We start from the raw sequence: 24,474 nt of genomic DNA on the forward strand, positions 1-24,474 counted from the left end.
TTCCCCAACAGTTTTGTGGAAGAATTTTCACCAATTATTAATGCCTACTTTGCTTCCCTTTCAATTTTTAACAAAAAAACAAACATTTAAATCTGGAAAAAACAAAAAAATGTCTAAAATAGATTTGTTGTTTAACGTTACCAAAAAGGGTTTGCATTATTTGGTCTGGTGACTATACTTTAAGCAAAGATAGAAAAAAAAAAGCACATCGATCACACTGGGTGGCTTGCATGCTATTTTCTGCAGTCAGCTCCGTGGGTGGCCCACAGAAATTAAATGTAGTCTGCTAAATACCCAGATTCACATTTAGCTCCAATGTGTATATTGGGTATGAGATTTTTATGCATCAGCGTAAGCGTTTCAGCGAAACTTACTTCTTCATTAAGGAATAAAAAAATCAACTTTACTGCAAAGATAGCTTTCTTATTTTATATCAATTGCAACATTATCCACTTTAAAGGAACCAGCTCATTTATTCAAGTTTATTTACTTAAGTTAAAGGAAAAGTACTTGTTTATTTACTGTACATTATCGTGATTCATTTCCCTTCCAGCAACTTGTAAGAATGTTAAAGAGATATGTCAAATACAGTACTCCTATTTCAGTTATAAAATGGAAAATCAGTGACTGGTCTCTTCATTAAAGCCTTGCTACATTTTCATTTGAGATTTCCTTCATCTTAATCTGGATGATAGTGAACAAATTAAAAAATGAAATCTTTCTCACAACAATGATACAAGATAGGAAAAGCTATTGAAATGTATGCTTTACAATTGCTCCTGTGAGATTATTTCTATGCTTCATTTTCAGCACATGATGCATGAATAATAAATCAAGGCCGTTAGGAGTGCAATTTTACTATCAAGATTTGGCTGCTATTAAGTTGATTATTTAATAAGTTTTGTTTTTAAAAATAAAATTAATTGAATTGCATTAGGTTCAACTGTGCCTTAGTTACAGAAATAGACCTTATATCAAATTTCTCATAAGGTCACAACATTAAACACAGATAAACTCTTCAGTTTCAGCAGCTCTTATGACCAAAATACAAGTTTACCTATATCAGAGACTTGCAGTTGGTCTGCTCAGTTTCAGTAAACCAGTTTATCCATATTGTATATTGGTGGAAAAAGTACTTTTGAATAAAATGAATCTTGCGCCCCCCCACATTTAAGGCATTTACCATTACTGAAATGAATTCTTCTATACAAGAACTTGTCAATTTTATAGTCTTTATATCTTAACATTCCTATATTAAACTGTACAGCAACAATTGCACTTTCAGTATGAGTTCAGCGTGGGCAACATTAATATGTATTTACACACCCAGGTGTGCCCAATGTCAGATATGGCAAATCACTGCCTATCTTTTTAAATGGGATGTAGATGCTGCAAGGTTGAACCTGAGGCACACTTTTCCCATTTGCAAAGATAAAAATACACACTAACGTAATTAGTGTTCATTATCATATTGAAACTTGGATAAATTTCAAAATACCGAGGTCACTGCCCGCTTACAAGCCTTTTAAGCAGAAGTACATTTGAACTGAATAACCATTTCCATACATAGGTATCACTGCAAAAGCACAACTTACTGTTGAGTACATTCTCCAATCTCTGCGTCATAGATCCTTCCACTTTTTCCGTCCCATCCACTTCCAGTTTTTGATGAATTGCTGGAATAAAATATGCAGTTAGCTGAATGGGCAATCATTTATTTCAGGGTAAAAGAAAATGTATAACTTTAAACACCATTTTTTTTCCACAACCACTTTACATTACTTCACCACTTTTGGTTCCTGGACCTAATACAAAAATAACTTCCAATTTCCTCTAGATAACTAACAAAACTAAGGATACATAATTCTATAAACTGTAACATAACTTATTTTATTACAGAAGTATTCTGCCTAATAAATGTATTGGTTTTTTATATGAAAAAATATGACTAATAAATCGAAAGCTCATTTTAAGTACTGATAATTCATAATATTCAACAAACTGTGGTAAATAAAAAGATCAAACCAATCTTAATTTTAAAGCATAAACTCAAAATTATGGATCAAAATTCTTGCAGCTGAACTTCAAAAAATATAAAAACAAATAACAAAGCACTAAAGTTACAACTGCATGTTGAAAATTAACAGATTCGGAATCATCACAGACCTAAACGATAGATTACCTATCCTGCAGCGTCTTTTTTCAATCCTTAACTAATAAGCATCCCAAAAGCATAGTAACAGTACTCAGTGGTTTGACAGGTTCTAGGGAAATTGCATGCTGCATGCCCACATGGAAATGTCAGAATTTTGCAGATAGCCAGTGCTGCACATGGTCTCCTACTGTGCCAAAGCAACCAGACTCTAACCCATTCAAGTCCATTTGCTTTAATTCAATTTTTGTTGAAGGCCTTTCATGCCCGAAACATTCTACAGAAATAGGCTAGCTCAGACAACATTAAGCATTGTTAATTAACCTGGCCTGTTTCAGGTATTATGTTTTCTTTATGGTTTCCCAGGAGTCCAAAATGTCGACCACAGTTGGTATTACAATGACAAACTTCCAATAAATAGTACTGGACTGCGCTTTTCAGAACAATAATGAAAAAGACAGGAAAGTTGGACTTCTTAATCTCCAGATTATATATCGAGCAATTAAACATGCATACATTTTTCACTCTAGCAACCACTGAGTTCTGTGTAGGCCAACAGTAAATTATGCCTGACTGCTCCAATGGCATAACTAACAATCTAGTACCATAAGAATGAATTCAAGCAAAACTTGTCAGCTCAGGGAAATGGAGTATGTGGGAGGGCTTTAGATTTCTGAGGCATTGGGACTGGTCCTGGGACAGGCGGGATCTGTAACAGGACGGACTATTGTCCTTTTGGGGAGGTTTGCTAGTGCTGTTGGGGAGGGTTTAAACTAGATTGGCAGGAGGATGGTAACCTGAGGGGAAATTCAGAGTGGAGAGGAGAAAAACTGAGTGGGAAGTAGAGAAGCATTAACTAATAAGGAGGATACATCAGAGAGTAGTATCAAGGTGAGTAGAATACTTGGAGAGTTTGATAGAATTAGAGTAGGCAATAGTAAGTTGTTAGATGGGGTCAGAGTAAGGGTGAAAGTAAAAAAGCCTAGATCAGGGTTAATGTGCATGTATGTGAATACACAGAGTGTGGTTAATAACATTGGTGAACTACAGACACAGGTTGACAAATAATGATATTATCGCTACAACAGAGACCTGGTTCAAACAAGGGCAGGACAGTGTTACAAGGCAGGGTACTTGGGTACAAGACAGTTTAGGAGGGACTGGGAAGAAACAAAAGTGGGGGAGTGGCAGTGTTGACTAAAGATGACGTTACAGTGCTAGAGAGAAAGGATGCTCCAGAGGGGTGAAGGTCAGAATCTCTTTGGCTAGAAGTAAGGAATGAAAAAGGTGCAGTAAAATTGGTTGGTGTGATATACAGACCACCAAATAGTGGAAGGGAGGTAGAGAAACAAATTTGCAAAGAAATTACAGAGGTGCAAGATTTACAGAGTAATTATAATGGGGGACTTCCCATAGACTAGAACAGGAATAGTGCAAAAGGACAAGAGGGGCGGGAGTTCCTGGAATGTGTTCAAGATAATTTTCTGCAGCAGTACGTTTTCAATCCAATGAGGGGGCAGGCACTCTTGGACTTGGTTCTGGGGAATGAGTTGGCCCAAGTGGATCAAATAATAGTGGGAGAGCATTTAGGGGACAGTGACCTTGTATCATAAGATTTAGGGTGGCCATGGAAAAGAACAAGGAACAATCCAGAGCTGGGATTATTAAATGGGGGAAAGCCAACGTTGCTGGGATGAGAATGCATCTGAGTCGAGTGAGTTGGAAGCAAATGCTGGCAGAAGACAGTGGATGAACAATGGGCCACCTTCAAAGAAACAGTATTGCAGGCAATGTCAAGGTATATTCCCTTGAAGGGAAAAGGCAGGGCAAATAAATCCAGAGCGCCCTAGATGACAAGAGGGATGGAGGTGAAACTGAAAAGTAGGAAGTGTGTGTATGATGTCAAGTAGAAAATACAATGGACAGTCAGGCAGAATACAGAAGGACCAGAAGGGAAGTGAAAAAGCTAATAAGAAAAGCTATGAGAGAGCATGAAAAGAGGCTAGCAACTAACATAAAAGGTAATCTCAAGGTCTTCGATAAGCATATAAATAATTAAAGGTTGGTAAAAGAAAGAGTAGGGCCAATTAGAGATAAGAAAGGGGACTTGCACATGGAGGCAGGAGAAATAGCAGAGGTATTAAATGAGTACTTTGCATCTGTCTTTACAAAGGAAGATGATGATTCACAGACCAAGGTGAGAGAGGAGGTAACTGGTACACCAGAAGAATTTATAATTGAGAAGGAGGACGTGTTAGAAAATATATCTTTACTTAAAATAGATAAGGTACCAGGGCCAGATAAGATGCATCTAAGAGTACTGAGGGAAGTGAGAGTGGGAATTGCAAAGGCATGAGTGATAACCTTCCAGTCTTCTTTAGACACAGGAGTAGTGCAGAAGATTGAAGAATTGTGAATGTTACACCCTTGTTCAAAAAGGGGTGCAAGGATAAAGCCGGCAACTACAGACCAGTCAGTTCGACTTGTGGTAGGGAAACTTCTGGAAACTATAGTTCAAGGCAAAATTAATAGTCACTTAGACAAGTGCAGGGTAATTAAGGAAAAATATGTTTAACTAACTTGCTGGAGTTTTTTGAGGAGATAACAGGTAAGATTGATAAGAGCAATGCTGTTGATGTGGTGCTATGAACTTTCAAAAGGCATTTGATACAGTGCCACACAGCAAATTTGAACAAAATTCTAGTTCATGGAATAACAGGGAAAGTAGGCAAAAACAAAAATAGCTGGAAAAACTCAGCAGGTCTGACGGCAACTGCGGAGAGGAACACAGTCAACGTTTCAAGTCCGTATGACGCTTCATCAGAACTAAAGACTGAAATATAAGCTGTTTGAGGGGCAATTGGATAAGAAATTGGCTGAGTGACAGGAAACAGAGAATAGTGATAAATGATAAAAACAAAAAAACTGCAGATGCTGGAAATCCAAAACAAAAACAGAATTACCTGGAAAAACTCAGCAGGTCTGGCAGCATCGGTGGAGAAGAAAAGAGTTGACGTTTCGAGTCCTCATGACTCAAAGTTCGAACTCAAGTTCTGTCGAAGGGTCATGAGGACTCGAAACGTCAACTCTTTTCTTCTCCACTGATGCTGCCAGACCTGCTGAGTTTTTCCAGGTAATTCTGTTTTTGTAATAGTGATAAATGGTTGCTTTTCAGGTTGGAGGGAGGTTCGTGACAGAGTTCCCCAGGGGTCAGTGTTGGAACCCTTGCACTTTCTGATATATATTAATGGCCTATACTGTGGTGTTCAGGGCATGATTTCAAAATTTGCAGATGATACGAAGATTTGAAATGTGGTCAACTGTGTTTAGGATAGTCTTGTATTTCAAAAGGGCACAGGCATGTTGGGGAATTGGACAGACAAGTGACAGATGAGCTTTAATGTAGAGAAGTGTGAGGCGATTCATTTTGGCAGGAAGAATATGGAGAGACAGTGTAAAATAAAGGGAGAAACTCTAACGGAGGTGCAGGAATAGAAGGACTTCGGTGTATATGCACATAAGTCATTGAAGACGGTAGGGCATGTTGAGAGAGCAGTTAATAAACCATATAGTATCTTAGGCTTTATTAATAGGGGCATTGAGTACAGGAGTAAGGAGGTCATATTGAATTTATATAAGGCACTAGTTAGGCCTTATCTGGAGCATCCAGTTCTGGGTGCCATAATTGAGGAAGGATGTGAAGGAATTGGAGAGGGTACAGAAGAGATTCACAAGAGTGATTCCAGGGATAAAGAACTACAGCTATGAGGATAGATTGGAGAAGTTGGGGCTGTTTTCCTTAGACAAAAGGTGGCTGAGAGGAGACTTGATCGAGGTATTCAAGATTCAAGACTAAGGGGTATTGGCAGCGTAAATAGTGAGAAACTGTTTCCACTCAAGAAAACGTCAAGAACTAGAGGGCACAGATTCAAAATCATTGGCAAAAGGAATAACAGTAATGTGAGGATTTTTTTTTTTCACCCAGAGAGTGGTTGGATCTGGAATGAACTTCCTGAGAGGGTAGCAGAGGCAGATTCGATCAAGGTATTCAAAAGGGAATTGGGTTGCTATCTGAAAAAATTGAATGTGCAAGGTTACGGGGATAAGACAGGGGAGTGGGACTAGGTAGAATGCACTGAGCAGACTTGATGGGCCAAATGGCCTCGTCCTATACTGTAAAGATTCTGTAATTTTGAGATCTGGGTACTGGTTGGAGCAAAACTGGTGATGCAATAACCATTTAGGTGGTCACACCTAAAATGATGCTGGAGAGTTTCTGGTTACCTGAGCAGTAAAAAACCTTTAGTTGGGGAAAACAAACTGGCACAATGTCGCAAATCCTGGGATTTAAACAAAGCAAGAGTAGAAAATCGCATGCTCCACTCCTTAACTGCATCATAATATTATCATGTGGGTGCGCATCCCCACAGCCTATTCAGAGAGGCTAATGTGGCAGATGCTGAATGAAGGCTATGCAGTTTACTATCTCAAGATCAAGATGTGCATTCATCAATAATTTTATCTGCTACGCATTCTCAGATTTCAAAGAATATTTTCTAAAAGACATATTTGCCAACTCATATGTATATTCTGAGGTTCAAGATTTGATGTCTCTCTCTCTCAGTTGAATATAGCGACAGCATCCCCTCCCTTGCGTGTTGTTATGGTGAGCCACCAGGTTCTCCAGTCTCCCTTTAGTTTCCCCCATCTTTCCCTTTCCTTTGGATTTAGTTGCAGCCACTTCCCTATTGAATTCAGTTTGATCTAATTCAAAAGCTACTACTTGAGAGAATTCCCAAATTCAAATCCCTTACTTATATTAGGGGAATTTTTTAAATATTGAAAACAAACTGTCTTCTTAAAGAAAACAATTATTTGGGTTACAAAGCTCCTCATCCATATTTCATTTTAAACAGGATTAGAAAGAACTATTTTTAAACTATACAAGAAATTAATTGAATAGCAGAAACATTTTTGCTGAGGTTTGCCGATACTAAATTAACCTTCTACTGATATTTTCCCAGAAAAGGCAATTCTTTTCTTTCTTGAGCTATTACTTAAAAACAAAAAATTTTGTGAAATAAATTTGCATTTATACCACATTTGATCACTTTGAAATGGAGAAAAACAAATCCTATAATGAACTACATTTTGAAGTACAGTTATTTTATATATTGACAGTCTTGGCCATCAAGATTATGGGAATTCATACATACTGGCAAGGTTATCAATAAATATAAAATATCACAGACAAGTAGCAAAGTCACTACAGTAGCTATAAACTATAAACTGGCCATGAAAACTGGTTTGTAGAAAGAAATATCAGCTTGTTTTCGAAAAAAGAAAGATTGCTCTGCCAAGTATGTAAAACATCAGTCCTCTCAACCGCAACTCACCACCAGTAGACTGACCTCCTATCCAGACTTAAAAGGCCATTTCTAATGTGACAATTCTAATAATATATTTGATCTTGATCCACACTATGGCAGTCAAGATTAGTCCCTTCCAAAGGGCAACAAAATACTGATTTTTGTTTTTAAAAGATACTGGTACTTTTACCTAATCTATTGGTTCATTATTCTGTTAACTGATCTATTTTTATACTCATTATGAATTACGCTTTGTTCATTTTGTGTCACAGAGTCATGCACACATTGAGATTGGTTGAAATTGCCCATATTAAATGTTCTGAGTTATCAAACCACAAACAAAAAAGCCTAATATCAGATCTCCCTGATACAGATTAGTGAAGCCCAAGCATTTCCAGCAAAAAGGATTCCTGTGCTAATCAAATAATGTTAAATTTCAAAAACTGCATTTTCTACACCTACAAAAATGTGATAATTTGCAGACTTCAGTACGAAATTGTAGGCTTGCTCTCCCTCCAATTAAATAGTAACTGCAGTTAAAACGTGAATTGACACATGATGCAAATACATGTAAGAGCAGAAATTTCAGTCTGGAAACTTTTTTTTTGGTACTTAGAGCATTAAATTGATAATTAAAATGCTTTTCCTGTCCTACTTTATTTTAACTTTCTAAAAATCCAGGAAGTAGGAAATACATATTGATTGCATTATGAGCCTAACAGAAAAGCTTTTATAAACCATTCCTAACATGAGATTTTATTCCGGCCTGTTTGTAGAATGTGGGCCATGTTACAGCCTGCATTTGTAATTAAATCTACCAGAATTCCAGTAACCAGCAAGCACAACCTTTTGCACTTCATAATGTTTTAACATTGGAAGAGCATTTTAAAGAAATTAAGTCATAAAATTACAACTATGAAATTTCTAGAAGTAATTGAGGACTGCATTGGACAACTGCATAATAACTGTTCCTGACCTATTCAGCTGGCCCAGAATTAACATTATACAAGTTTATACATGCAGCCTGAGGCCCTTTTCCCTCCCTCACTACTGACAGAGCATTCTCAAAACATACTCTAATTTATATAACTGTCAGCCTTTAACAGACAAACTACATCATCACTGGGAGGCAAAGACCTCCAACTATGCTTTTAAGCTTTTTACAACCATTCTTATACCTTTAAAAAAGCCTAAACAGCTGCCATAAAATTGAATTGCCGCACATTCCCATTCATTTCCATTTGGGATATTCCCTCACCTTTCCTCATCTCAAACATTCATGATTTGCTCCATTCAAACCTGATTTATTCCATTGGAAGTGATTGCCTGCTAATAGATTTATGGATACTTAGGCTGCATTCTTATATATAGTGTTAATTCTGGACAAGGTGTTAATTTTTTTAATGCCATTTTTAACTGCCTGCGTTGTAAACAGTCTTAGCAGGCAATCAGTAAATGACAACCTTATTGAAACGCAAGTGGATTTCTCATGGCATTTTTCACCATGAGTCAGAGGATGTATTTTTGTTATGTTGTGAGTCCATTAAGCTTTCTTCTGCCCGCAGCAGGATCAGTGATGTCCTCCAAAGCATAGTTTCTCTCTAGCATATGCTCCCCACTTTGCCCCGCCGCTCCTAACAAGGTATTTTCTTCTATCCACTTAAACCGGGCATCTATCCTTCCCTCTTCTGAGAGGCCATATAAACTGGAGGTTGGGATAGTTGTTACGGAATGAATGTACAAGAGTGTAGTTAGACAAAATAGTCTGTGGATGCTCTGAGTTCCTCTGCTATAGAAATGTAAAGAAACGCTGAAGGCAGCTCAGAAGTTAGAGTGGGTGGCACAAAATATCTATGCAGGCAAAACAATGGAAACTGAAATTAACGCAGACAAACGCAAAATACTACATGTAGGAAGGAAAATAAAGTGGCAATCGTATTTTAAGACAAGTGTTGAAATAACTAAAGATAAAGCTCAGAGAGACCTAGGAAAACAGACTTGACAATCCACAAGTCCAATTAGTGCAGAACAGCAATTAGCAAAGCTAACTGAAAATTGAACGCTATAGACAAAAGATCCGAATATATGAGTCAGAAGAAGCCTTGGTCAAACTGTATCATGATCTTGTAAAACTGCAACTGAATAATTTGTCTGGTTTTGACTGTTGAGGTGCAAGTGAATTATTCAAGGGCTGAACATAGAGAAAAGTCACAAGTTTGATCCTTACAGTCAAAGTTCTTAATAACGAAGAAAAACTGCCAAAACTGAAGCTTTTAGGTCTTCGAATAGGATGCCTCAGAAGTGACTTTTTACAGGTATAAAAGATAGATAAGGGCATGAAAAAGGTAAACCTTGAATATTACTTTAAATTAAATTGCAAGATTAAAATAGAGTTCAGGCTCCTATAAGCTAAACTTAGGACTGATAGATCATTATTCTTCATTCAAAGAGTGATCAATGTATAGAACAGACTTCCAGAAAGAGTAATGGAGATAAAAACTCATGAAGCATTTCAAAAACAATTTGATTCGGTATTGAGGGAACTTTCAAATCTTTCTGGACGATTGATTTTAGATGGACCGAAAATGGCTTTTCTTATCCATGATTATCTTATGAATATAGACAGGCACACAAAATATTTGTAGCAAAGACAATGATTGGTCTAGATGCAGAAGCAACATCAGTGATTGTAATGAGAGCTAGTCTCTCTAGTTTTTTTCTCCTTTCCCACAAGCAGATTGTTTAAATATTCTAGTGCCCTTTTACATGTAACTCAATGTTCAGCTCTCTCTTTTTTTACTGTGCTATTTCCATTAATTTGACAAGGATGAAATCAGTGCTAATCCCATCCTCTCCCAAGGCCTAAAAGCTCAAGTTTCTCCTGTTCATTCTTGCCAAGTTAATGGGACCAGCACAATCCCAAATAGCTGATCCAACAAGGATTGTGGAAGCACAGAAAAAACACAAAACTAATCCATCCAAAAGAATGTGCATGATCTTAGACATGCGTCTCACTATAAAATTGTTCTTACACCAAAAGATAACATGAATGCCACTCAAGTCAAGAGTTTGTATTAAAATGCATCACTAGACAGGTATGTATAAAAATGAATTTCTATTAACATGAACATTGGAAAGTATATAACCTTCAAAACAATTATTTTTATAAGATTGTATTTCCCAGCAAACACAGGCTATTTTTCAATAAAGCTGTGGTAATGTCACAATCATTAACATTCATATGCAAACATCTAATAACCAAAGATGTGAAACAAATTTAGAGATCATCCATTGTTAACATCTAAAATAAATGAAAATAAAGTACCCCTGCATAAATGTTGTTACATAGCAAAACATTATGGATACAAGGGGGGTGGTGGTGATTAAGTGTAACATAATTACAGGGTTCAGATAAAAATTATAAACCATTCAAACTTCACATTTGAAGTTCATGCCATTTGAACTCTAGGTAAATCTAATTAGTTGTATCAATTAGATCAGCAGCATGCAATTTTTCCCAAGTGTCTATTCTAATTTACAAACCAATAGCATCCTATTAATGCAAATTCACATGCAACATACTAAACTAAATCATAATCAGTTCTTAAATTATGTTTTAAATTAAATGGCTGATTTACAGACAGTCTAATTCGTGATAGATTTGTGCAGTCTTAAAGGGGGCCAGAGGTTTCCAAAGTAATTTTGTAGGTCTTCAAGAGAACAGTTAGAAGCACTAAAAAGACAAAACTCCACTTTGCTCAAATAGCTCTAGCAAGAGAAAACTATACACAAAGATGGTGACAAGCACAATTCATTAACTAATGTATAATATCTTAATTACTATTCTTGGAACATTTACAAATATTGCCTCAATCTACACTATAATACCGCAGTCCCAATTCACCTATTTTTCCCAAAATATAACACAAAAGATCAATTATCCATGATTATCAACTGGCTCAAGCTTTTAGCTGTCAAGAAAGTGATCACACAAAGCACTAGCATTTCATCTAATTCCTATTTTCAGCATAACTTCAGAAGCAGGGTAAAATTAAGAGGAAACTTTAATTTAGGGATTAAAACTGGGGAACATTATAGACACCATTGTCAGCCCTGGACATTTTGCTTATATTTATAATAAATGGATTCCTGTGCACATTCTACTGGCATGGATGCATTAAATTACTTGCAGCTAGGCAGGGCTCATTTTTCTCATTGTTTACAAGCCTGTTCCCTCTCCGTCCCCACTTTCTCAAATTCAACTAAATATTTGTATCAAATACTTAAAGCTGAGGTAAAAATATATTGCAAGGGCAATTTATAAATGGATGTCACATGTGGAGGGAATGCACTACAAAGAAATCCTCGTCACCTATTGCCCTAGTGTTTTCATTTCACTGAAATTCATTTCTGAAGTACTCCATAAAGAAACACTGATTATTGGTACAGTTCATACATACATACAAACATACAGGCAAAGTACTGATTTGAATTTAGTGCAAATCATTCATTATACCCAATTCCCAGTCAGTATTTAGCTTTATAGTTACATTTGAGTGCTGGATACAATTCCAGTTCTAAGGATGCTGATCTCCACTCAGGTCAACGGCAACTAGCCAGACAGACAGGCCTGAATACATTATTCGAGTACCTTATTTCGATCTGGGTTTACTGAACCAAGCAAGTCCATTGGAGACTAAAAAATGAAGAATCTTTTCAACCTTAGCCAATTCATTCCATGCAACTTTTTGGCCTTAGAAAAATGCCACAAGGTCAATTTGACTAATTTGGATTCTAAATTACATGATCAGAGTTCTCAAGTATTTTGTTACACTATCTATTTGCACCATTTGGTAATTAAAGCAGGAGCATAAGGTAGATGCATCATTTTGAAACAATACTAGCAACATGCTGGCTCTACTCTACTGAGATTCTGATATTAGCCATATTAACAGCAGAAGAGGGGAAACATCAGTTGAGAATTAATTTGGGTAAGATATTGCCACTTCCCTGGGGGATTGGGGGCAAGGTCAGAAAAAAATGGGGTACTGGCAATAGCCCAGGGTCAGAATGTGCACCCATTCTCTCAGTGGCAATTGTGATTAATCAGGCAGACAAATAAAGAGAATAAAATTGCTTGCCTAATTTTATTTGCATTTTAAGAATACCACTGCAAAATATTCATGCAACAGTGGCATATTAACTCATTTGTACAATATTATGCTACTTATGACATAAAATAATCTGCCACAGGCAATGTCATTAGCAAAAATGTTTCTTTCTTAAGTTGTCAAAATTATTGACTGTTATTATCATTTAGCAATTCCCAAGAACAGCAGGTCAGTTTAAGGTGACTGTGACTCATCTTTAACTTTTTACAGCTTGGCTAGGGTGATGAAGATCACTTCCTTTTGTGCATCTGTCTGCAACAACAACCCAGAGTTGGTAAAGATACTATCAGGCTGTCAACCAAACTAACTGACAGAAAGATGCATTGACATGGTTTCCTTTTTCTTCTCAGGATCAAATCAACACCCTAAAACCTCCTAAGCTTAAGTTACAAGTTCAACCTTATTTTTTAATATTCTGTCAGATGCTTTTAAATTTTAGAAATATCCATTTCCTGTTTTGTGTTAAAAGTCTTTTAATTTAAACTCTGAAACATCTGAATAGGGAGCAGATTCTCATAAATTAGTTTTGCATCTGCACAATAAATTAATATATAAAACCTCAAGAATGTCAAATTGACTCTTTCCTAAATTGACTTGTACATCATCTTTTAACACATCTATGTGGTTCTGCTGCCAGAGCCCTCAGGAAATGTCAAATCTGTAGCAGTTCATTTTTGGAAAATGTACTGAAGCTGAAGAGTTTGTGCTTTTATGTCAAATTCATTCAAAAGCTGAGCACAAAGAAAAGCTTTATTACTAAATTCAAATTAAATTCCATTAGGTGTAAGCCTGATCTTTATTTCTTCAGCGGAAGGTGGTCTGAAACCATTCATCAGGAATCTTGTGGTCTGCAACTTCAGTCTTCACTGGAAATACTACAGCTGACCAGGCTGGGTAAAGCATGATCTCTGCTGCCATTTATCCTGGCAGCCTGTTTATTTTGGCTCAGGCAACAGCTGTAAGGCTTCCAAAAGTCTTAAGTTTCTGTGTCTTGCAATGGGTGAAGCCAAGGGTGACATACTCTCATAAACTGCTCTGGTTCAAAGCAGCATTGATTTTAAATGAGGAAAAAGTTTGGAATGTCTTCCTGGCAGAACTATCCCATCCTGCAAAAAGCTAAAGAAGCTTAAAAAAAATGTTTCACTTTGCTCAAAGTGTAGTCTTGACAAAGCTGCATCATCTGTGCTAATGCAAGTGGGAGCTACTCCAGAATGAGTTGAGTAACCAATACTTGGAAAGTTAATTTAACTTGGTTTATTTAACAAAGTTACACATATAGCCTTTAATTTGCTTACATTGTGTAATCTTGGTCACAATGCACAGTTCTTTTGAACTAAGAGTAAGAGCAACAAAGTACAATTAAGTCAACTCATCCACAGTTTTAAAATAATTCCCAGCACAGGCTTTGGCGTAAAATGAGTACTTGGAATGATCTGTCCTCACTGACTATTAGAATTCCCACTTACACACATAGTATCTAGGAAGGTGCACTGAAGTTGGAGAGTTTGCGCCTTTATGTCAAATGCATTCAAAAGCTGAGCACAACAAAAAGATTTATTATTAAATGCAAATTAAAATTCACTTGTCTTAGGCCTGCTCTTTGTTTATTCAGGAGATGGTAGTCTGAAACCATCAGGAACCTTATGGTCCGTTTGAAAATGTTCTGATGCTCCAAGGATGCTTTTCATCTGCCATCCTAAAATGAATGCACAATCCCTTTAAAGGGACTGACATTCCTCAAATGGCACTTGTCGGAGCTGGACACCTTAAGAATGTGCCACCTGTACATATAAATAAAACAAATAGTTGCTACCCTGAGAAAACCATTATTTTAAACATGCTAAAGTTAAGTACATTGTTCCCAAATAGCTACAACTGGATTCCACGAGACAATGAAATGATCAAATCTAAGTTTATTTGGGGAAAGATTGTTAAAAAAAAAATGTATAGCCCAAACTTGTTGTTTTCCTGTACTTTCATTTAAAAGTTAGAGTGAGTAATTTTAAATCTTACCTGCACAGATGAACCCAATTTATTTTTAACTATAATTATGTAAAGGCAATGACATATGATAAACCTGTTAATTATAGACATCTTAGGAACTGGTATCAGCCTCCCTTTTTATTGCAGGTGTCTTTATTTTCAAAATGGTAACTGTGTATGCTTTTTAAAAAGAACCAGCTGAGGTTATGATCAACACCTAATTAGCTGCAACAACGGTAAGATCACACCAGTATTTAGCTCTGTTCTCTTAACAGTTTGTAGGCTAAATTTTCATTTCAGAAAGCACTCTCACTTGGAACAGAGTATAACTTCAGTAATGAATTGTGTTTCTCAGTTCTACTCAACAGCATTAAAGCAAAGCACAAAAAATAGGGAAATCTATTGGCAGGCTGTGTTAGTTTACTGAAGCCTCCATAGAACGGTTTTAGAACAGTTAAGAGGGAAAACACAACAGATAACTTTATGTTTCAGAGTAAAACTGCAGGTTTCTGGTTAAGCAGTGAGTCTGTAGGAAGACTGACTGATAGCCTGGACTGACAGGCCTGCCTTTTTTAAAAATTCATTCATGGGATGTGGGCCTCGCTGGCTAGTCCAGCATTTGTTGCCCATCCCTAATTACCCTTGTTTAGAGGGGCATTTAAGAGTCAACCACATTGCTGTGGGTCTGGAGTCACATGTAGGCCAGGCAAGGATGGCAGGTTTCCTTCCCGGAAGGACATCAGCAAACTAGGTGGGTTTTTACAACAATCGACAATGGTTTTGAGTCATCATCGGACTTTAAATTCCAGGTTTTTTTTCACTCTATGAAGCAGCACAGAGGGCAAGAGACCCAGGACGGCCATCTACCTTCACCACCCCCCAAAAGTAAAGCTTCTTAGTGAAGCAGTTCCACCATGAGAACACAAGGGAAAAAAGATATTGGCAAGGTCAGGGGAGAGGATCTATCAGCGCTGAAAGATAATGAAAGACTTGCATTTTATATAGCACTTACCATGACCACTGGACATCTCAAAGTGCTTTACAGCCACTGAGGTATAGTTTGAAATGTAGTGCGCAACGTTGGGCAGGAAGGGATGGCTCTTCTCACTGTTCGTACATGTTTCTCCTGATTTGGGATGGTGAGGTCAAGGCATGTAGTTCAGCATAAAGCAACAGAGTTTTGTGAAATAAACAGCTTTTAACAAATGGGGCATTCTCTACCCAGCACCCACAGCAACAGAGAAACCAACCATCCCTGAGATAGGGATTTGGTCCCAAAGATAGAGCAATTTCTTGGCCACTACGGATGCTGGGTAAGAAACTCCCCATTCGACAAGTCATTTTTTTCCACAGCCTTGCACTGACCTCAGGGAATTGAGAGGCCCAAGAGAATTTGGAGGCAGAATTGAAGCAAGCCTGCATGGGAATTGCCAGTGATCCTGACTCAGTGAAAATTCCAGATACAACAGCTTTGCAACAGGCTGTCATGTGTTTTAAGTTGTAAAAAAATGCCTGGTGCATTGACGGTTGTCTTTCATTTAGTTAGCAATTTGCAAATGTCTGTGGTTTCAGAGTGCCTTTTGTACATTTCACAACATAACTTATTTGGGTCTCTCAGTAAGTGACCATTTTTTACAGGTGTTCTTTTACTCAGCTTTTACAGTGTTCAAGTAGTGACATATATTAACCAAGTTAAAATGGGGTGATTATTGTAGTCTGGAATTGTTATTTGCAAAGTCAAAGTACAGACACTAGAAAATTTAAAAAGACATTTGTGAGTCAAGGTAGCCCTTCTTTTTAGTTAACTTTTAAAAAACAGCTATTTCAAAATTGTACTGAAATTTGAAGAAAGTATCGTCTCATGCAATGAGCAAAAATATTTAGGACCAGACCATTTCTCATACTAAAGCGACAGAGATGATTAATAATTTGAAATTATGAAGGTAAATTTGGAACTTAGGAGAGGAAATTGCTGATTGTTTATCACATGACAAAGTTACTGTTGTAACCTTTGTCATTTCATTAGTTAGAAAAAGTCTTTGGAGCTCACGGCTTTCAAGTGGTAGGCTACAGTCGACGTATGGATATAAGGATTTCCCAGCCCTATGACAAACTGGCACTCGACTCGACGTGCATTGCCCACCCACTAAAGGCAACAAGCAAAGGAGGTAAGAGGATTGACGGATTTATGCAATGCTTTCAGTAAGAGCACTGCTGCAAACTGTCACAGTTGTCAAGGAAGAATTTGCTGCATCTGCTTTAATTTAACATCTTTTTAAGTACTGAGCAAGCATACAGATGCCAGATCAAAAAACTACAAAAGCCACATGAATAAAACAAGTCTATTACTGTGTGCAGCATCATTTTTGAAACTAAGAATATTCACAGAATCATGGAATGATTACAGCACTGAAGGCCGCCAATTGGCCCACTGCGTCCATGCTGGCTCTATGCAAGAGCAACTCAGCTAGTTCCATCCCACTGTCCTTTCCCAACAGCCCTGTAATTTTTCTCTCTTCAAATGCTTATCCAATTCCCTTGTGAAAGTTATGAGTGGATCTGCCTCCGCCACACTCTTAGGCAATGTATCCCAGATCCTAGCCATTTGCTGTGAAGGAAAGGTTTTCCCCACGTCACCATTGGTTCTTCAAGCCAATCACCATAAAACAGTGCCCTCTGGTTCATGATTTTTCTTCCAAGGGGAAGAGTTTCTCTCTATCTGGACCCCTCATGATTTTGAGCACATCCATCAAATTTTCTCTCAACCTTCTCTCCTCTAAGGAGAACAACCCCAGCCTCTCCAATTTATCCATGTAACTGAAGACCCTCATCCCTGAAACCATTCTCGTAAATGTTTTCTGCGCCCTCTCTAAAGCGCTCACATCCTTCCTAAAGTCCATCGCCTAGAATGGAACACAATACTTCAGCTAAGGATGAACTAGCGACTTGTAAACGTTTATAATGTCCTTCTTGCTTAAATCCACTATGCTCCTATTAATAAAGCCCAGGATCCCATATTAACCACTTTCTCAAGTTACCCTTCCATTTTCAACAAGTTGTGCACTTATACCCCAGGCCTCTGTGTTCCTGCAACCTTTTAGAATTGTAGCCTTTACTTTGTATTGCCTTTCTTCATTCTTTCTATCAAAATGTTTCACTTCAGACTTCTCTGTACTATATTTAATTCGCCATTTGTCCATCCATTCCACCACCCTGTCTCTGTCCACTTAACGTCTAACTCTATCCTCCTCACAGATGACAATACTTCCAAGTTTTGTGTCATTTGCAAATTTGGAAATTATGCCCTGTACTCCCAAGTTTAGGTCATTAATATATATCAAGAATATCGCCCTAATATCAAAGTCAGGGGAACCCCACCATATACTGTCTTCTACACCAAAAAACAATCATTCACCAGTACTTTCTCTTCCCTGTCACTCAGTCAACTTTGTATCCATGCTGCTTTTGTCCCTTTTATTCCATGGGCTTCAACTTTGCTGGCAAACTTATCATGTGGCACTTTATTAAATGTCTTTTGATAATCCATGTACGCCATGTCAACTGTCTATGTTACCTCATCAAAAAGTTCAATCAAGCGAGTTTAACATGATTTGCCTTTAACAAATCCGTGCTGGCTTTCCTTAATTAATCCACATGTCCAAGTGACTGTTAATTTTGTCCCCAACTGTTGTTTTAAAAGCTTTCCCACTACTGAAGATAAACTAAGTGGCCAGTAGTTGCTGGATTTATCCTTCCGCCCTTTCTTGAAAAAGGGTATAACACTTGAAATTCTCCAGTCCTCAAGCACCAGCCCATATTTATGGAGAATTGTAAGATAAAGGCCAAGACCTTCACAATTTCCACCCTTATGACCCTCAGTCAGCATCCTCGGATGCATCCCAACCAGTCCAGTTCATCTCAGTGAACCATCTCCAGATTTCCACTTAAACATGCTTACATATCGTCTTACCCTACATGTGAATTTTCCCCTCCCCTTTTAAATGCTGTTCATCTGCAATATCTGATGAAGTTTGCACACTTGAAACATTAACTTAAGATAAAAGCAAAATACTGCAGATGCTGGAAATCTGAAATAAAGACAGAAAGTGCCGGAAAAACTCAGGTCTGACAGCATCTGTGGAGAGAGAAACAGAGTTAATGTTTTGAGTCTGTATAACGCTTTCATGCATTATATGAAACATTAACTTTGTTTGTTCTCTCCACAGATGTTGCCTGGCTTTCAAATACAGGGTTCCTTGCAAGTACAATTGTGGATAAATGTATAAACGGTTCAGTAATATTTTCAGTTTGCAATCAGGAACGTAGAGGACAAAACCAAGTATTTATAATGAAAGTGTACATGGCAATGGTTAGGCCACAGGGAGAGAGTTAGTGTACTACATGCAATTCTGATGGCCACATGATAAAAAGAATATTAAAGCCACAAAGAAAACAGAATTACACCAGAGAAACATCAGCTTTGTGAAAGAATGAAGATATTGGAACATTTTTTCCACTGGAGCAGGGAAGATTAAGAAAAAATATAATAGAGGTTTTTAAATTAAGAAAAGTTTTAAAAGAGTAAAAGGAGAAAGATTATTTCCTTTGGCTGGAGATTCAGGTGATTTCCAATTTAGATTTTTTTTTAAGAAAGCAAATGAGTATTTCAAAATCGAGGAAACAAGATTGAAAGAATTGTTTTTTTTTCATCTCTTACCTCTACAATTGGAATAAATTTTACTTCTGTACTGTTTCCTACAAAAATAACTGAATTTGAGACAAGGTCATACCAAAACAATTACCTGAAAGTGCATCCTGAGCCTCAAAAAATGTACTGAGGCCTCCTTTCACATAGGCTAAGCTCCCCTCATTCTTCTTGTTTGCCTGCTTCCTTAAAAAATTTGCAGCAACTTTCAGTTGATCAAAGCTGGAATGTGAAAGAGAGAAAAAAGTAGCATATTAATGCAAAAGATAAACAACAGAAGAGAAAGGGTAACGTGATAAATTGCCTCCGTTCTTCCAAAATCTTAAACAGTAAGAAACTGATCATTTAAAGGAAAAGGATTTGACTAAGTTGATTTTTAAGTAAACTCAAAACACACAAAGGTATCTTCAGTCTTCCCCCACTGAAAAAAACAGTAACAGTATTTGCATTTTTAAAAAAAATCTATTCTTAGGATGTGACCACTACTGATAATGCATTGATTGCTCACCGCCAGCCACTTTTGAAAAGTCCACCTTCTTAAACTACTGGAGTCTATGTGATAAAGGTGCTCGTATAACTGTGTTAAGAGGATGAGTTTCATGATTTTAACTCACTGGAAATGAAGGAATGGGAATATATGTCAAAGTCAAGGTGATGTGTGATGGAGGTGATGGGGTTCCCATGTACCTGTTACTCTTGTCCTTCTAGGTGGTAGAGATCATAGGTTTAGGAGGCATCATCTACTTAAGACCATAAAAAGCATTTCAGGGGGCCAAACACATTATTCAACTTTTAGATTCCAAATTTTAATGGAAGGCAAATATTCTACCTTTTTTCCCCCAGTCAAAAAATCTTATAGAAAAGATATTTCAAATATCCTCCACAATCCTGAAGATAATTTTAAATATAACAAAAAAGTTATTTAGATGATTATTTGTTTATGGGATGTGGGCGTTGTTGACCAGGTCACTATTTATTGTCCATCTCTAATTGCCCTCAAGAAGGTGGTGGTGTGCTGGCTTCTTGAACCACTGCAGTCCACGTGTTGTAACTCTTTCGAGTACAAACCCGTTTCCATCTGTTTCAGATGAAGTTACATTGTTTCATAGTTTGCCATTGTGAGATTTGAACTCTTGATCTTGGGGTTACAAACCCAGTACCATAACCACTTGGCTATTTAGGAGCACCCATAGTGCTGTTAGGGAGTTCCAGGATTTTGACCCAGTGAAGATGAAGGATCAGAGATACAGTTCCAAGTCAGGATGGTATGTGGCTTGGAGGAAAACTTGCAGGTGGTGCATCTGTTGCCCTGGTCCTTTTAGGTGGTAGAATTCATGGGTTTGGAAGAAGCCTTGATGAGTTGCTGCAGAGCACCTTGTAGATGGTACATACTGCTGCCACTGCACATCAATGGTGGAGGGAGTGAATGTTGAAGGTGGTGGATGGGGTGCCAATCTAGTAGACTGCTTTGTCCTGCATGGTGTTGAGCTTCTTGGTTGCTGTTGGAGCTGCACTCATCCAGTCGAGTGGAGAGTATTTCATCACACTCCTGACATGTGCTTTGTAAATGATGGACAGGCTTTGGGGAGTCAGGAGGTGGCTTACCCTCCACAGAATTCCCAGTCTCTGACCCGTTCTTGTAAAAAAAATTGAAGTCAGACATAAGCAAACCGTAAGTGACAAAAATATTTGATATACATTTACTCTGTTGAATCAAAAAATATTCCTTGCATTTTCTGAAATAGATGAAATACATTAACTTAAAAATTCAAATCTTTCCAAAATCAGTCCATATCCTTGAAAAAGTCAAAGCGTAGCTTACCTCCGTTTAATGACGTTCATCCCACAAAGAACTGGCATAACCTGGCATCTGTTTTTTTTTCAATAAATGGCTTAAATTGAACCACTACATAGTCTGCAGGAGTTGTAAAACTCTAGTTCAAAATTATTTTCTGTTTATCAAACACATTCACTTAGGTGGTGGCGTAGTGGTATTGTCACTGGACTAGTATTCCAGAAGCCCAAGGTAATGCTCTGGGGACACGGATTCGAATCCTGTCACGGCAGATGGTGGAATTTGAATTCAATAAAAATCTGATGATGACCATGAAACCATTTGCCGATTGTTGAAAAAACCTACCTGGTTCACTAATGCCCTTTAGGGAAGGAAATTTGGTCTGGCCTACATGTGACTCCAGACCCACAGCAATGTAGTTGACTCTTAAATGCCCTCTGAACAAAGGCAATTAAGGGTTAGCAATAAATGCTGGCCTAGCCAGCGACGCCCACATCCCATGAATGAATAAAAGACTGAATTAGTGGGTAGATACTGCCCTAGTGCTAGGGCCTATTATTTTCTTGCCACGTTAATACACGCTTTTTGTTGCGAACACTTCCACCGTAAATGAACATTGAAAGTATTTTGCCCTATTAGCAACCTTAATAATTTTACAAAAGCTTACAACCTAGATTTTATACATGTTTACTTGTCATGGTACTGGAGTAATAACCTAGAAGTAGAGAATACAAATCTCAACATGGCAAATTGTGAAGTCAAATTTAATAAAGTTGCTAATTTGAAGGCCATCAAAGTTTCTGCTCTGTTGTAAAAGGGAATCTGTCAGCCCTACCTGGTGCGGTCAGCACATAATTACAGTCTCACAGTACATGATTGCTTCTTAAAGCTCTGTGAAGTGGTCTAGCTACCCGTTCTGTTTCAGGGCATCAAGAATGGACAATTAATGCAGCCTTGTCACCATCACCCACATTCAAAAAGCAAATTTTAAAAAGATCAAAAGGCACACAAATATGTTAGTGAATCAAATAAAGTTCATAGGTGGGTTCGAGAACATGACAACAGAAATATACTTCAAAAGAGTTTTGATGGATTTTTAGCTATGACAGATTATTCTGAAACACATGAAACATTCCTTTTCTTCCTGTTAATGCGACAGATTATATTTCTCTTACTGATTTTTGCTTGAAGCATAAAATTAAGGCAGGACAAAACAAATTAGATGCAGAACAACAATATAGTGTTACTTGGGAAATCTTACTGTATCTCTCACTCTAACTTTACAAACGTAAATTTGTTCTTCTTCAACCAATAATTTTACTATCTAGATAACCAGGCAGTGAAGGATAGAATTAGAACCTAATTTTACATACTCATAAGCTTTTATTTATGGAGGCACATTACAAACATGCACTGCCAAACCCAGCAAAGTTTCAGTCTGCTCCTATATATAGGAGCACAAGTGAATCTCCTGTTAATGCCAGCCACCTGAATGTAATTAAACACTAAATTAATATACAATAAGCAAGAGGGTACGCAGTAGAGCGCATATCTCCTCCACATGTGTTAATTCAATGTTGTTATAATTACGTAACTCTTCCTTCTTTCCCTGCCTGGTTGATGTGCTGTAACTACAAAGCTGAAAAAATAAATCCTTTTATTAAGAGCTTCGATCTCTGAGCAGACTTCAAGCTAATCCACATCTAATAATCTACTCTGAAAACTCTGCTCACATTTTGATAGCTGTCATAAATTCCACCACAATAGCCAAGACAATCTAAACATAACATTCTAAAACAATCAACATTCTTTAAAAAAAGTCAATTTGCCCCATCTTCCAATGTTAATGGATCTTTTAAAAAATTCCAGGATCCAGATCTGGATCCATATCTTCACCAAAAATCTAATCAATTCTTCCACAGGCTATGCCCTACAATGTACCAAGTTTTTGAGATATATTGTTTACAATCAAACAGACTAACAAACAGGGGCGAAAACATTATTCCACCTACTTTCAGTGGTGTAAGTAACTAGCAATAGTAATCCTGTTTAAAAATAACCTCTCTAATCCATTTGAATAATGGCCATAGATATACAGTAAATTTTCCCATTCACAAAACAGTTACAGAAATTATTTCTGCACATTTCTAATACACAGGGAAATGCAAATGAAACTAAATCTATGACATTCCTGAGTAATTTAAAAATAAATGCAGTTTAATTATTCAACATAAAGATTACTATTGCCCTCTGTTAATAGCATATATTAGGGGGAACATTGGCAGGGCTACGGGGAAACAAAAGGGAAGTGGGGTTTATTGGATAACTCTTTCAAAGAGCCGGCTAACACATGATAGGCTGAAGAGCCCCCTTCCATGCTGTATCACTATGATTCTATGTGGAAGTTGTGCACCATAAGGAAGACAATATGGAAAACGTGAGCTCCTAAAACACATAACTATGTGAAAGACATAAAATTGCACCATCAAACCCTGATAAGCCTGTGCCATATTTATCCTTCTAAATAACTTTCCTCTCATACTGTCATAAAATAAAGTGTGTTCAGTCTGACACGACTGCAGAACACATCACATTATCTTACACAAACGTGTCTGACAATGAATTCAAAGAATCTACATCATAAATCCCAGACACCCAAAATTTCACTCCAGCAGCTAAATCATAGAACAAGACAGGCATCACTGTCCCTCTGGGGTCATGTGTATGGAGCAAACCTTTCATTTCAATGATTCTCAAAAGTGGATTTCAACCAAAAGACAGATCCATACAAGAACAAAACTATAAGAAATAGGAGCAAGCGAAGACCCAACAGCCTGTTGAGCCTGCTCTGCTATTCAATATGATCACGGCTGCTCTTGGGTTTCAATGTCACTTTCTTGCCAATCTCCCTTGATTCCCTAAGACACCAAAAAAAATCTGCCTGCCTCAGCCTTAAACGTATTCAATGATGTCACATCCACTTCCCTCTGGGGTAGAGAATTCCAAAGGTTCACAATCCTTTGAATGAAGAAATTTTTCCTCATCTCAGCCCTAAACGATTGGCTCCTCATCCTGAATCTGTGCCCCCTTATTATAGATTCCCTAGCAAGGGCAACATCTCAGTATCTACACTATGAAACCTGTTCATAATCTTTTAATGTTTCAATGAGATTACCTCTCATTCTTCTAAACTGCAATGAATACTGACCCAATTTACTCAACATCGCATCAGAAGAGAACTTTCTCTTCCCAGCAACTCATCTAGTGAACCTACGCTGTACTCGCTGCAATGCAAGTAT

The 24,474-nt window shown here is 37.5% G+C and overlaps 1 protein-coding gene across 1 annotated transcript in view; it reads right to left on the minus strand.

Moving 5' to 3' along the window:
- The window catches only part of exoc2 (exocyst complex component 2), a 304,799-nt gene that overhangs the window by 188,031 nt on the left and 92,294 nt on the right, over positions 1–24,474 (minus strand). Inside the window, exons 6-7 of the mRNA XM_041184538.1 lie at positions 19,478–19,602; positions 1,596–1,676 (exon numbers count right to left, since the gene is read on the minus strand). Coding sequence (XP_041040472.1) covers positions 1,596–1,676; positions 19,478–19,602 — 206 coding nt within the window. The remainder of the gene's footprint in view (positions 1–1,595; positions 1,677–19,477; positions 19,603–24,474) is intronic.

This window comes from Carcharodon carcharias, chromosome 3 (assembly GCF_017639515.1).
Source record: "Carcharodon carcharias isolate sCarCar2 chromosome 3, sCarCar2.pri, whole genome shotgun sequence".
Classification (NCBI taxonomy): Eukaryota; Metazoa; Chordata; class Chondrichthyes; order Lamniformes; family Lamnidae; genus Carcharodon; species Carcharodon carcharias.